Source organism: Temnothorax longispinosus, chromosome 2 (genome assembly GCF_030848805.1).
Source record: "Temnothorax longispinosus isolate EJ_2023e chromosome 2, Tlon_JGU_v1, whole genome shotgun sequence".
NCBI classification, from domain to species: Eukaryota; Metazoa; Arthropoda; class Insecta; order Hymenoptera; family Formicidae; genus Temnothorax; species Temnothorax longispinosus.
The window spans coordinates 19089986-19103706 of NC_092359.1; the positions used below are offsets into that span (position 1 = coordinate 19089986).

At 32.1% G+C, this 13721-nt stretch overlaps 2 protein-coding genes and 1 long non-coding RNA gene across 11 annotated transcripts; 2 read left to right on the forward strand and 1 right to left on the reverse strand.

The window, feature by feature from the left end:
- The first annotated feature begins 1200 nt into the window (after positions 1–1200).
- Positions 1201–7802, forward strand: LOC139807865 (uncharacterized). 5 transcript variants are annotated; one of them, XM_071769326.1, is made up of 9 exons: positions 1202–1373; positions 1500–1619; positions 1756–1873; positions 2946–3207; positions 3508–3669; positions 3760–3850; positions 4178–4314; positions 4816–4948; positions 5778–5813. In XM_071769326.1, the coding sequence occupies exons 1-9, from the start codon at positions 1230–1232 to the stop codon at positions 5796–5798; spliced, it is 1188 nt and encodes a 395-aa protein (XP_071625427.1). In that variant the 5' UTR covers positions 1202–1229; the 3' UTR covers positions 5799–5813. The 5 variants fall into 5 exon arrangements, with proteins under 5 accessions (XP_071625429.1, XP_071625427.1, XP_071625426.1 ...); XM_071769325.1 differs by lacking the exon at positions 5778–5813 and adding an exon at positions 5040–5453 and having other exon boundaries at positions 1204–1373; XM_071769328.1 differs by lacking the exon at positions 5778–5813 and having other exon boundaries at positions 1201–1373; positions 4178–4292; positions 4816–4868.
- Positions 7210–8739, reverse strand: LOC139807879 (uncharacterized). Its single transcript, XR_011730715.1, has 2 exons — positions 8599–8739; positions 7210–7432 (listed from the first exon to the last, which is right to left on the reverse strand). It is a non-coding gene; the product is annotated as an uncharacterized lncRNA (long non-coding RNA).
- A 631-nt stretch (positions 8740–9370) lies between these two features.
- On the forward strand, positions 9371–13535 carry LOC139807867 (uncharacterized). Of its 5 annotated transcripts, none has more exons than XM_071769335.1 (9): positions 9371–9514; positions 9645–9764; positions 9901–10018; positions 11214–11475; positions 11687–11848; positions 11939–11969; positions 12354–12490; positions 13000–13132; positions 13217–13535. In XM_071769335.1, exons 1-9 carry the CDS (start codon positions 9371–9373, stop codon positions 13268–13270), a joined length of 1161 nt encoding a protein of 386 aa, XP_071625436.1. In that variant the 3' UTR covers positions 13271–13535. The 5 variants fall into 5 exon arrangements, with proteins under 5 accessions (XP_071625436.1, XP_071625439.1, XP_071625435.1 ...); XM_071769338.1 differs by having other exon boundaries at positions 11388–11475; positions 11939–12029; positions 13217–13526; XM_071769334.1 differs by having other exon boundaries at positions 11939–12029; positions 13217–13523.
- The last annotated feature ends 186 nt before the right edge of the window (positions 13536–13721 follow it).

Here is a 13721-nt window from a genome sequence, read left to right on the forward strand (position 1 = left end):
TTTTTTTATACTGTAATTTAGTGCCATATATTTTATACATTGCAATATATCGTATATCGTAAATACATATTATTCTCGTTTGTCGTTTTGCAAACTTTTCTGATAATGTGCTTTATATTTTAATATCATGCATTTCCTGCTCATGTTTACGTGCAGATTCGAGAAGCGGCGACGTTTAAAGATTCTTCGAATGTCAGACACCTCTCTCTGTTTATAACATTTATATCCAAAGTATAAGTCGTTTATTCGAGTAACAGATAACGTTCCTTATCCCTTTTCGATTGCCGAAAAAAAAACATCTCTGCCGAATCATCGCAGGTCCTGTGTGAACGCGGAATAGAATTTAAAGTCTCTGGTATGTCGCGTGATGTATCGCATTATACGTTCCCATTGTCGGAATTCTTTACGTCACAATTCGATGGACACCGTTAATTAAGCTTAATAAATAAACAAGCAAATTTAATCACCTTTCTCAACATGGAAGTGTCGAATACAGATCGACCGAGAGACGTACATTATTTTCGCGACACCCTGTATAGGTGGCGTCGGTCATGTGCGACGCACGTGGATGCATGATGCACCCAGCACCGGATATACGGAAGTTTAAATCTCGATATCATTAAGCCAAGAAATACACTCAAAATTGTTTGGAAGAAAATCTAACAAACAAATTCATCTAATAAAAAAGTTATCAAAGAAACTAGAAGACAAATCGTAGTATGCGTCTCATTGTTATAATTATTAAAGACCGGATTGTGGTACTATTTTTTCCACTCCATGCAAGGGTGTGCTAGTGGCCGAGCGCCGTGAGAATAATTACATAAATAAATAAATAAATATATTTGCTACACGTTACTCCGCTAGACCGGCACGGTGTATATAGAGGGTACTCCTTCTCACGACTGCTAGCACGCGCTTGGGACAGGGAAAACGGCACCGCGATTCGGTCTCTAGTTATAATTGTATCCTCAATTTTCTACCGCATATCAAGCAACATATTCAAATGTCACATCGTAAAAATGTCCAACACAGCTGTATCGACAATATAATGGTTTACTTTTGAGACAGACACGCGTGTAGACGAAATGATAGATTAATATTAACGATTCTTGACATACTATAATTTCGCACCCTTTGCGACAGGTGCAACTATAGACATAATCAATGGAGGGTTGTCTATTGCATCTCTTTATACGATGTCGCAGTTCTTTCGGAGAAACTGAATAATCATGTTGGGAAATTTCCTGCGAGAATACAATACCAACTCAATATTATTGTCGACCACAGGTCTTTGGCCGTTTCAAAATAAGCTCGTAAAAAATTTAATATGGACTTTCTGCTTTTTAGTTGAAATGAGTTATTATCCACTTGAGGTAATGAGTATTAATCGACACATTCTATTGAAACAAAAAATACTTTCAAACACTGTTGACTTTCATTATTTTTTATCGTATATATATATAAGCTATAACATCGTATCACATATACATTTTATACAGATATTACTATTGTATGATCATTCGGACGATGCACAATTAATTTTTGACGGTTGCTTCCAAGTTTTAATCTCGACCTCGTTTGTCGCAAGACATTTGAATGGCATTTTGAATTATGATAAGGTACGGGTATCAAAAATCGTGTTATTTTTGATAGCACAATTTCTTTTTGATTATGTTTACTTCGTTTATGTTTTGTTAAAACTATTTGAGATATAATATATATTAAATCGTTTCTCCACGTTTCTGTTATAATCAGTTGCGATGGATGTGCGAAACCATCGACGAGCACTGGAATATATTTACGGATGATATAGAAATTCGAGTCATGAAAGAATATTCCATGCTGTCGCGAAAATTGGTAAAATTTTATTTAAGTAAGTACACATATTGCTAAGAATGAAACGTTAATGTCATAAGCTGATAGAATAATATCATGTAAAAGTAAGAATGTTATGCTTTATTTTAGTTTCATAAAAATAAAATTGACTGAGAAATCTAGATTTCTATTGTAGGCCAGTCATATTAGACTAATTTAGGGGGTTAACTTTCCAATTAATCTTCCCAGGTTGCAACCACTATGAATCGCTTTGATTTGAGGTGCTATAAGTGGGATTTATTTTGCTTCGCAAAATTAACGCGTAATAAAAAGTTATTAACAATATTATCAACAAAAAACGCGATTTTTTTTATTTTTTCTTAAATATCTCGAAAACTAAGCAAGATAAAGTAACTAACTATACGTACCTTTTTTGTAGAGCGTAAAATTATCTACAATAATGATCTGAACAACATTTATCGTCAAGTCAGTCGTTTCGGTTACACCATGAAAAGTATTCTTTGTAGTTCTCAGATAATGTGTGATTTTTTGGGGATTTTTAATTTTATTTTAAATGACAGAAAAAAATCACCGGCGCAACATAAAAAAAACTATGAAATCAAGGATTTTCGAGATCCGAGTCTCGGACGGCGCGTGCAAGCTAAACGACTCACTTGACGATAAATGTTGTTCAGATCATTATTGTACATAATTTTACGCTCTACAAAAAAGTACTGATAGTTAGTTACCCTATCTTGCTTAGTTTTCGAACTATTTAAGAAAAAATAAAAAAAATCGCGTTTTTTGTTCATAATATTGTTAATAACTTTTTATTGAGCGTTAATTTTGCGAAGCAAAATAAATCCCACTTATAGCACCGCAAATCAAAGCGATTCATGATGGTTGCAACCTGGGAAGATTAATTGGAAGGTTCGATGTCTAATATGACTGGCCTATTGTTGGAAGTTAATGTATTACGAAAGCAAAATAAAATTTAATAGAATTTCTTTGCTAAGTACAAATCCGTTGCAGATTTAAACGGTGATAGAGCTCTAGAACTGCTTATAAATTAATATTAAAGAAAAATTGATGTTGAATGAATAAAGCATTTCTTTTTCATAATATTACAGTACTACTTTATATCACGTTATTGGTGCTCATAATAACGCCATTAACACCAATATTGCTAGACATTGTGATGCCTCTTAACGAATCACGTCCGCGATTCTTCGTCATCGAAGTCGAATTTAGAGTGAATAAAGATGAATATTTTCTACCAATTTTTTGTTACATTACCGTTCTAGCTATTGTGAGTATAAACATCACGGTAAGCGTTGATACAATGCATATCGCATGTACCGCGCATGCATGCAGCTTATTTGCGGCTGTCAGGTAAGCAGATGAAGTATGAAGATAAGACGTATATGATAGAACACGTGTAACGCTCTATTATTATTACAATTATTATTATTACAATTAACAAGATTCTGATTTTATATTATATATATTTTCTAAAAATCTATTGTATATAATATATGTATGTGCTATCCCAGGTAGCACAACTGATCTTTATGAATTCAAAAAGATCTGAATCTGATCTTTATGAATTCATAAAGATCAGCTGTGCTATCTGGGATGTGTTATATGTATTTTATTTGATTTGTGCAAAATACTGCCAAATTTATTTCGCAGTAAGCAAATGGAAAATATAATGTTAAAAGTAAACGACAATAACAATGATATTGGGGAAAATAAGTCTAGTATAAATAAGAAATTTGATTTGTGTGTATCAAGCGAAAAAATGATATACTGGAAATACGTAACATGTTTAAAAAAACATCAGCTTGCTATAAAGTAAGCAATTTTGGTTTTATATATGATATTGATATAATGTTACAGCTTATACTCAAAAGTTAATTTGCTAATATTATTTCTATTCCGTAGATTTGTTGATGTATTAAATTCATCGTATCAGGTATATGCATTAACTTTTTTAATAATAGTTATTGGAACCATGAGTGTAATTGGACTTCGAGTAAGTATTATAATTGCATATATAACATGTAATATACTCTCTTCTAATATATATAGAATATAAATTCACCATCATGTAAAATAATAAAAACTGTTATACAGCTGGATTTCTATATTTCCTATACATTTGAGATCGAGTCAGATTGATTTTGATTAAATTTCTATTTATATGTACAATTTTTTCAACGCAATTTATTGAAAACTCTAATAAATATTAATACAAAAATCTTACTAATATTTACATTCTATAAAATTAAAGTTCTTTATTTAAAATAATAGTGTAATTATATATTGTGAATAGTTATGTAATACTTCTTATCTGTTATAGATCCTTTATATATTAGATCAATTGGGAACAGTGATAAAGTTCGTGCTTATATTAATGGTATCATTGAGTAGTCTGTTGATCACATGTTACTCCGGACAGAGAATAATGGATGAAAGTCAGAATATATTCTATGGAGCGTAATAATTATTTTATACCATAACACACGTATTGGAGTTTATGCAGCTTTTCTTCATACAGAATTATGCAGCAATAAATTTTTTCTATAAGCGTAGCATAAGATTGCTTAAATGTAAAATTTAATTTAACCATTGCCATTTAAAATAGTTTTGATAAAAAACATAATTTAAAATTTTGATTAATATAGAAGCAACGAATAATTTAAGTACTTTAAAATCTTGTAATGTTTAATTAAGTAATCTTAAAAATTCTTTTGTAATAAATTTTTCTCACACACATCTGTCATGTTATACATAATGACAATCGCGTCTGGAAAAATTGTATTGATTTTCCCCTTCAGCATAATATCTCCTGAAAAAATAATAAATTCTTTTCAAGTATCTATCATGTTACACGTACTAACAATCGCATCTTGAAAAAATTGTTTCAATTTTCCACTTGTGAGAATAATTTCCCTTAAAAATTTAACTTGAAGTTAATTATTCAATTTACGATTGCAGATATGCTGCAGAATGGTACAAGTTCTCACCTAGACTAAAATCTTTATTGATAATAACTCTTTACAGAAGTAGTACACCATGCGAATTAAAAGCAGGCAATATGATTCCGTTATCCATCGCGACTTATGCAACGGTAATTAAAATACAGTAAAGACACTTTTTTATGACAATGTTATGTATATTAATCTGCAATATAATCCATTCATTTATCCATTCATTTTAAGGTGGTACGAATGTCTATGTCTTACTACACAGCGTTATTATCAATACAAGACTGATTATTGAGCGTTTAATTAGTTTTTCATCGATACATCTTGTTTTGTCTCAATGACAATAAATTAGTAGTAAAAAGATTTGCGGTGCTATATTTATTCAATAATGCATTTATAAGTTTTATCCGATCAGATACTTCTTATGCGATTTTCATTATACACAGTATTCTGTTATTCAGTAGTTGTATTATAAATTAAATTATTATGAAGCTAGTTTGTTTATGCTATGTGCTATCCTTCGTTAATTTTATCGGTCAGTTATTGAGTTTCCTTATTTCTTAAACATTTAAAATGATATTGATTTTTTATATTTGATATTATATTTTTCATGCTAATATCATTATTTTTCTTAGCTTTGTGAATCTTTAAAATTGATCTTTGCTTTCTGTATCTTCTCTAACATTCTCTATTCTTTTGGATTATTATATAATTCAACTGTAAGCTTGTTTTTCTTTCCTTACCCCATTTCCTGTTTGTAAAGGTGAACTCAATTCTATGCGTGCAGTCGAAGTACTTAAAACTAACAGTAAAATATTCTACCAAACAGAAGAAAGATACATGAATAAGACAGGAAACCAGCACACGCGCCTATATTATTATTATAGTCTCCGTCAACTTCGTGTTGTATCATGTAATAGCACTGCTATCACATGCCACTCTACAAAGTGATCAATAAACGTTATCTCATAGATGAAGAAAGTGGCGGTTTAGACACGCTCTGCCATCAGTGACGATTCCGGACATACTATAGTTTCGTGTTATTTCTGCCGCGACTTTTACACTGAGGAGTCAATGGCATGAGTGCCACGCTTCATTCTGTTGTTAGTCTTTGGACATTCAGGTACAAATAATCATGTTAGAAAATTTTCTACGTTTTTCTTAATACGCGTTTGAAATATGTTATAATTTTTTTTTTCACACCTCTACAGATTTGGTAGAGAGAGGCCACGACCTACTAGACGCGCCCCGACGCCGTCTCCGCCGGTTTCGCCTCCTAGACCAGCGAGAAGGCCGGAAAGACGAGTGCCTCTGGGGAGAAGAGCGCCGGAACCGCTCCCGACTATCCTGGAAAGGACTAGAGAACTGGCGAGGTCCATGAACGCTCAGGTGATCCAAGCCGAACCGGTTGGCGAGGGCCCGATTGACAGCATTGTGATACCGCCGAGATCGGTGAACGAGAATCGCACTACCATCGTCAGCATCCCTCAACCACTTGCGGCGGGCGTCGAGGCGGCAACATCCGAAGTGGCGAACCGCTCGATTCGAGTGATCAGGTGACTTGAGGGCATCCCGATGATGACGTTCTGGGAAAAGTAGACGAATAGAAATAGAAATAGATCGAAAGAAATCCACATTCCTGAGATGGAAAATTCCGGATCCTCTTATTATACTCCTTTTTGTCTTAACAAAGAGTTCAAATGCGTTAAAAAAGATTTTATCTTCCGCTGTAATTTTATGACAAGACGTGGTCAAGTTCAACCGAACTAAATTCAGTGATAAATATTGAGAATTTTATTGCTCGTGGAGAAAATATTTCCAGAAAATTTCCTTTTATTTGTTTATTTCTTAGACTAGTAATGCAATGTTTCAATGGCCTGTTGATCATGGGTATTGTTGGATAGTGAGACTCTCGATGAGCAAGATGCTGCAGAAGCGGCCACGGTACAGGGCAAGTTGGAGGACTTGCAGCAAGCAAGACGGGACTTTGTGATGTCCGTGGCGAATGTTGGCGGTCATGCTGTAAAACTTGCGGAAAAAGAGAGACCTAGATATATTTACAAGTGAGAATATCATGAGAAAAAGAAAAAACAAAAAGTTAAAGTTTTGCAAGTTGAAACGTGCTGTCAAATAAATACGCAAATCGAGTTTTACGAAAGCTAATGAATTAAAGAGATAGAAATGTAAACCGATCTAGCCGTATCAACATAAATAAAAATTCAAGATCGATGAGAAAGAACAAAATAAAAGAAATTTAATAGAATCGCATCTATAGAATCAGTTTACTTGCAAGTTTACTTGCTTTTAAAGTAAATTTGAGATTAGCATTGGAACGCTTCCTCGTCTACGATAAAATAATATATTAAATAACAATTGGATGAAAAGGGGTAGAAAAATTCTCTGATAAAGTTTCATTATTTTTACTCGTCAATGAAAGAGCCATCAAGTTAATCAATGTCGTTTGATGCAGAGTCCCTGACATCGAGAGCGAGATGTTCCGCGTCGAATACGGCCGAGAACATCCAAGTGTCGTGGCGGCTCGCGAATTCGCCCAGAGAAGCATGGCTGGTATCAGCATACATGCTGATCTGATAGACTTGTTTCCGTTTCCGAGATTTCAGGATGTTCTGGAGCAAAGGTATAGTCGAACTTGAATGTATGGTCTCATTTTCTTACGTTGATTTGTATATTGTATTGAAATAATTTGTAGAAGCATAATGAGGGAATCTAACGAGGAAGATAAGTCGGTTGAGTGTTAAACGGTCGCAGAAACACGAGGAATCATCTATTATCAACATCCGTCCTGCATTTATCACTAAGAAACTGTCCTGTACAATATATAGATTTTAGATTTTGAAATAAATATTATAGATTTGTAAAAAAAACATACTTGACTCCTATATTTAATTTGTCTTTCAAATTCGGATAAATTGACAAAGTTTGTAATTTATTTTGAAATATATACACTGTGTAAATAAAAATATATTATAAAAGAAACATGCGTATAAAATCTATATACAAATAAAGAACAAACTAATCACCTATTACGCGATTTATTTCTTAATAAATACTGGCCTATTGGGAAAGAAAACATCCACCGCGGGAAAAGGAGCACTAGCGTGGCATAACAAACATGGCTGCCACGTCGATATGCAGTATTAACATTAGCTTTATATGGATAATGATGTGAAAAAAAATATTTTTTTGTTAAATTTACATGAGAAATGTTGACACTTTGTTTGGACACTTTGTGTGAATATATGGATCATGTTTCTTGACGATATATAGTGATGCATATATATGTTCGCACAAAGTGTCCAAACGAAGTGTCAACATTTCTCATGTAAAATTAACAAAATAACAATTATTTACATCATTACCCATATAAAGCTGATGCTAAGACCGATATTTTATGTGCAGCGTACGACAAATTTTTTAAGCATGTTAATTGGCTGCAGGGTAGAGAATTTCTAGAAACTCAAGTTCTCTATCCTACAGTCAATGTCGAATTGATCGACGTCTTCGACGTCAAATCACTGTTAATCGACGAACTTCTTGACTGACTATAGTTGACCCGACGTCGAATCAATGTCGATAATTATATTATCAACTATACATTTCTCACTAGGGATATATAGAACACGAGCGAACGCTCGCTTTTGCTCGCTCGTCGCTCGTCTTCGCTCCGTTGGTGAATACACGGCTTTACGTTCCCATTGTCAAAATTCTTTACATAGCAACTCGATGGACTACGTTAATTAAATTCATTAAATGAACAAGCAAATTTAATCACCTTTCTCAACATGTTCGAGAGAGTCGAATACGGATCGAGAGAGTATATATCGAGACACGTACACTACTTTCGCGACACCCTGTATACGTGCGGCGTCGCTCATGTGCGATGGACGTGGATGCATGATGCACCGGATATACGGAAGTTTAAATCTCGATATCATTAAGCCAAGAAATACACTCAAAATTGTTTGGAAGAAAATCTAACATACAAATTCATCTAATAAAAAAGTTATCAAAGAAACTAGAAGACAAATCGTAGTATGCGTCTCATTGTTATAATTATTAGAGACCGGATTGCGGTACTATTTTCTCCACTCATGCAAGGGTGTGCTAGTGGCCGAGCGCCGTGAGAATAATTACATAAATAAATAAATAAATATATTTGCTACACGTTACTCCGCTAGACCGGCACGGTGTATATAGAGGGTACTCCTTCTCACGACTGCTAACACGCGCTTGGGACAGGGAAAACGACACCGCGATTCGGTCTCTAGTTATAATTGTATCCTCAATTTTCTACCGCATATCAAGCAACATATTCAAATGTCACATCGTAAAAATGTCCAACACAGCTGTATCGACAATATAATGGTTTACTTTTGAGACAGACACGCGTGTAGACGAAATGATAGATTAATATTAACGATTCTTGACATACTATAATTTCGCACCCTTTGCGACAGGTGCAACTATAGACATAATCAATGGAGGGTTGTCTATTGCATCTCCTTTATACGATGTCGCAGTTCTTTCGGAGAAACTGAATAATCATGTTGGAAAATTTTCTGCGAGAATACAATACCAACTCAATATTATTGTCGACCACAGGTCTTTGGCCGTTTCAAAATAAGCTCGTGAAAAATTTAATATGGACTTTCTACTTTTTAATTGAATTGAGTTATTATCCACTTGAGGTAATGAGTATTAATCGATACATTCTATTGAAACAAAAAATACGTTCAAACACTGTTGACTTTTATTATTTTTTATCGTACATATGTAAGCTATAACATCTCGTGTCACATATGTATACATTTTATACAGATATTACTATTGTATGATCATTCGGACGATGCACAATTAATTTTTGACGGTTGCTTCCAAGTTTTAATCTCGACCTCGTTTGTCGCAAGACTTTTGAATGGCATTTTGAATTATGATAAGGTACGGGTTTCAAAAATCGTGTTATTTTTGATAGCATAATTTCTTTTTGATTATGTTTACTTCGTTTATGTTTTGTTAAAACTATTTGAGATATAATATATATTAAATCGTTTCTCCACGTTTCTGTTATAATCAGTTGCGATGGATGTGCGAAACCATCGACGAGCACTGGAATATATTTACGGATGATATAGAAATTCGAGTCATGAAAGAATATTCCATGCTGTCGCAAAAATTGGTAAAACTTTATTTAAGTAAGTACACATATTGCTAAGAATGAAACGTTGATGTCATAAGCTGATAGAATAATATAATGTAAAAGTAAGAATGTTATACGAAATTTTAATTTTATAAAAATAAAATTGACTGAGAAATCTAGATTTCTATTGTAGGCCAGTCATGTTAGACTAATTTAGGGGGTTAACCTTCCAATTAATCTTCCCAGGTTGCAACCACTATGAATCGCTTTGATTTGAGGTGCTATAAGTGGGATTTATTTTTCTTCGCAAAATTAACGCGCAATAAAAAGTTATTAACAATATTATCAACAAAAAACGCGATTTTTTTTATTTTTTCTTAAATATCTCGAAAACTAAGCAAGATAGGGTAACTAACTATACGTACCTTTTTTATAGAGCGTAAAATTATCTACAATAATGATCTGAACAACATTTATCGTCAAGTCAGTCGTTTAGCTTGCACGCGCTGTCCGAGACTCGGATCTCGAAAACCCTCGATTTAAATTTCCCAAACATCACACATTATCAAAATTTTTTGCTTACATAGCTACAAACTAAAGAAAAAGGGTCTAAAAAATCGGTTGCATCATGAGAAGTATTCTTTGTAGTTCTCATATAATGTGTGATTTTTTGGAGATTTTTAATTCCATTTTAAATGACGGAAAAAAATCACCAGCGCAACATAAAAAAAACGATGAAATCGAGGGTTTTCGAGATCCGAGTCTCGGACGGCGCGTGCAAGCTAAACGACTGACTTGACGATAAATGTTGTTCAGATCATTATTGTACATAATTTTACGCTCTACAAAAAAGTACTGATAGTTAGTTACCTTATCTTGCTTAGTTTTCGAACTATTTGAGAAAAAATAAAAAAAATCGCGTTTTTTGTTGATAATATTGTTAATAACTTTTTATTGAGCGTTAATTTTGCGAAGCAAAATAAATCCCACTTATAGCACCTCAAATCAAAGCGATTCATGATAGTTGCAACCTGGGAAGTTAATTGGAAGGTTCGATGTATAATATGACCGGCCTGTTGTTGGAAATTAATGTATTACGAAAGCAAAATAAAATTTAATAGAATTTCTTTGCTAAGTACAAATCCGTTGCAGATTTAAACGGTGATAGAGCTCTAGAATTGCTTATAAATTAATATTAAAGAAAAATTGATGTTGAATGAATAAAGCATTTCTTTTTCATAATATTACAGTACTACTTTATATCACATTATTGATGCTCATAATAACGCCATTAACACCAATATTGCTAGACATTGTGATGCCTCTTAACGAATCACGTTCGCGATTCTTCGTCATCGAAGTCGAATTTAGAGTGAATAAAGATGAATATTTTCTACCAATTTTTTGTTACATTTCCGTTCTAGCTATTGTGAGTATAAACATCACGTTAAGCGTTGAAACAATGCATATCGCATGTACCGCGCATGCATGCAGCTTATTTGCGGCTGTCAGGTAAGCAGATAAAGTATGAAGATAAGACATATATGATAGAACACGTGTAACGCTCTATTATTATTACAATTATTATTATTACAATTAACAAGATTCTGATTTTATATTATATATATTTTCTAAAAATCTATTGTATATAATATATGTATATGCTATGTGTTATACGTATTTTATTTGATTTGTGCAAAATACTGCCAAATTTATTTCGCAGTAAGCAAATGGAAAATATAATGTTAAAAGTAAACGACAATAACAATGATATTGGGGCAAATAAGTCTAGTATAAATAAAAAATTTGATTTGTGTGTATCAAGCGAAAAAATGATATACTGGAAATACGTAACATGTTTAACAAAACATCAGCTTGCTATAAAGTAAGCAATTTTGGTTTTATATATGATATTGACATAATGTTACAGCTTATACTCAAAAGTTAATTTGCTAACATTATTTCTATTCCGTAGGTTTGTTGATGTATTAAATTCATCGTATCAGGTATATGCATTAACTTTTTTAATATTAATTATTGGAACCATGAGTGTAATAGGACTTCGAGTAAGTATAATTGCATATATAACATGTAATATACTCTCTTCTAATATATATAGAATATAAATTCACCATCATGTAAAATTATAAAAACTGTTATACAGCTGGATTTCTATATTTCCTATACGTTTGAGATCGAGTCAGATTGATTTTGATTAAATTTCTATTTATATGTACAATTTTTTCAACGCAATTTATTGAAAACTCTAATAAATATTAATACAAAAATCTTACTAATATTTACATTCTATAAAATTAAAGTTCTTTATTTAAAATAATAGTGTAATTATATATTGTGAATAGTTATGTAATACTTCTTATCTGTTATAGATCCTTTATATATTAGATCAATTGGAAACAGTGATAAAGTTCGTGCTTTTATTAATGGTATCATTGTTTTCTCTGTTGATCACATGTTACTCCGGACAGAGAATAATGGATGAAAGTCAGAATATATTCTATGGAGCGTAATAATTATTTTATACCATAACACACGTATTGGAGTTTATGCAGCTTTTCTTCATACAGAATTATGCAGCAATAATTTTTTCTATAAGCGTAGCATAAGATTGCTTAAATGTAAAATTTAATTTAACCACTGCCATTTAAAATAGTTTTGATAAAAAACATAATTTAAAATTTTGATTAATATAGAAACAACGAATAATTTAAGTACTTTATAATCTTGTAATTTTTAATTAAGTAATCTTAAGTAATCTTAAAAATTCTTTTGTAATAAATTTTTCTCACACACATCTGTCATGTTGACGTAATGACAATCGCGTCTGGAAAAATTGTATTGATTTTCCCCTTCAGCATAATATCTCCTGAAGAAATAATAAATTCTTTTCAAGTATCTATCATGTTACACGTACTAACAATCGCATCTTGAAAAAATTGTTTCAATTTTTCACTTGTGAGAATAATTTCCCTTAAAAATTTAACTTGAAGTTAATTATTCAATTTACGATTGCAGATATGCTGCAGAATGGTACAAGTTCTCACCTAGACTAAAATCTTTATTGATAATAACTCTTTACAGAAGTAGTACACCATGCGAATTAAAAGCAGGCAATATGATTCCGTTATCCATCGCGACTTATGCAACGGTAAATAAAATACAGTAAAGACATTTTTTTTATGACAATGTTATGTATATTAATCTGCAATATAATTTATCCATTCATTTTAAGGTGGTACGAATGTCTATGTCTTACTACACAGCGTTATTATCAATACAAGACTGATTATTGAGCGTTCAGTTAGTTTTTCATCGATACATCTTGTTTTGTCTCAATGACAATAAATTAGTAGTAAAAAGTTTCGCGGTGCTATATTTATTCAATAATGCATTTATAAGTTTTATCCGATCAGATACTTCTTATGCGATTTTCATTATACACAGTATTCTGTTATTCAGTAGTTGTATTATAAATTAAACTATTATGAAGCTAGTTTGTTTATGCTATGTGCTATCCTTCGTTAATTTTATCGGTCAGTTATTGCGTTTCCTTATTTCTTAAACATTTAAAATGATATTGATTTTTTATATTTGATATTATATTTTTCCTGCTAATTTCATTACTTTTCTTAACTTTGTGAATCTTTAAAATTGATCTTTGCTTTCTGTATCTTCTCTAACTTTCTCTATTCTTTTGGATTATTATATAATTCAACTGTAAGCTCGTTTTTCTTTCT

Bases quoted from the DNA above. Each gene is read 5' to 3' on its own strand.
- LOC139807867 (XM_071769334.1), top strand. From the start codon at position 9,371: ATGTTGGAAAATTTTCTGCGAGAATACAATACCAACTCAATATTATTG. The intron at 12,030-12,353 runs GTAAGTATAATT...TATCTGTTATAG, and splicing joins TGAGTGTAATAGGACTTCGA to ATCCTTTATATATTAGATCA. The intron at 13,133-13,216 runs GTAAATAAAATA...ATTCATTTTAAG, and splicing joins CCATCGCGACTTATGCAACG to GTGGTACGAATGTCTATGTC.
- LOC139807865 (XM_071769325.1), top strand. From the start codon at position 1,230: ATGTTGGGAAATTTCCTGCGAGAATACAATACCAACTCAATATTATTG. The intron at 3,670-3,759 runs GTAAGCAATTTT...TCTATTCCGTAG, and splicing joins AAACATCAGCTTGCTATAAA to ATTTGTTGATGTATTAAATT. The intron at 3,851-4,177 runs GTAAGTATTATA...TATCTGTTATAG, and splicing joins TGAGTGTAATTGGACTTCGA to ATCCTTTATATATTAGATCA.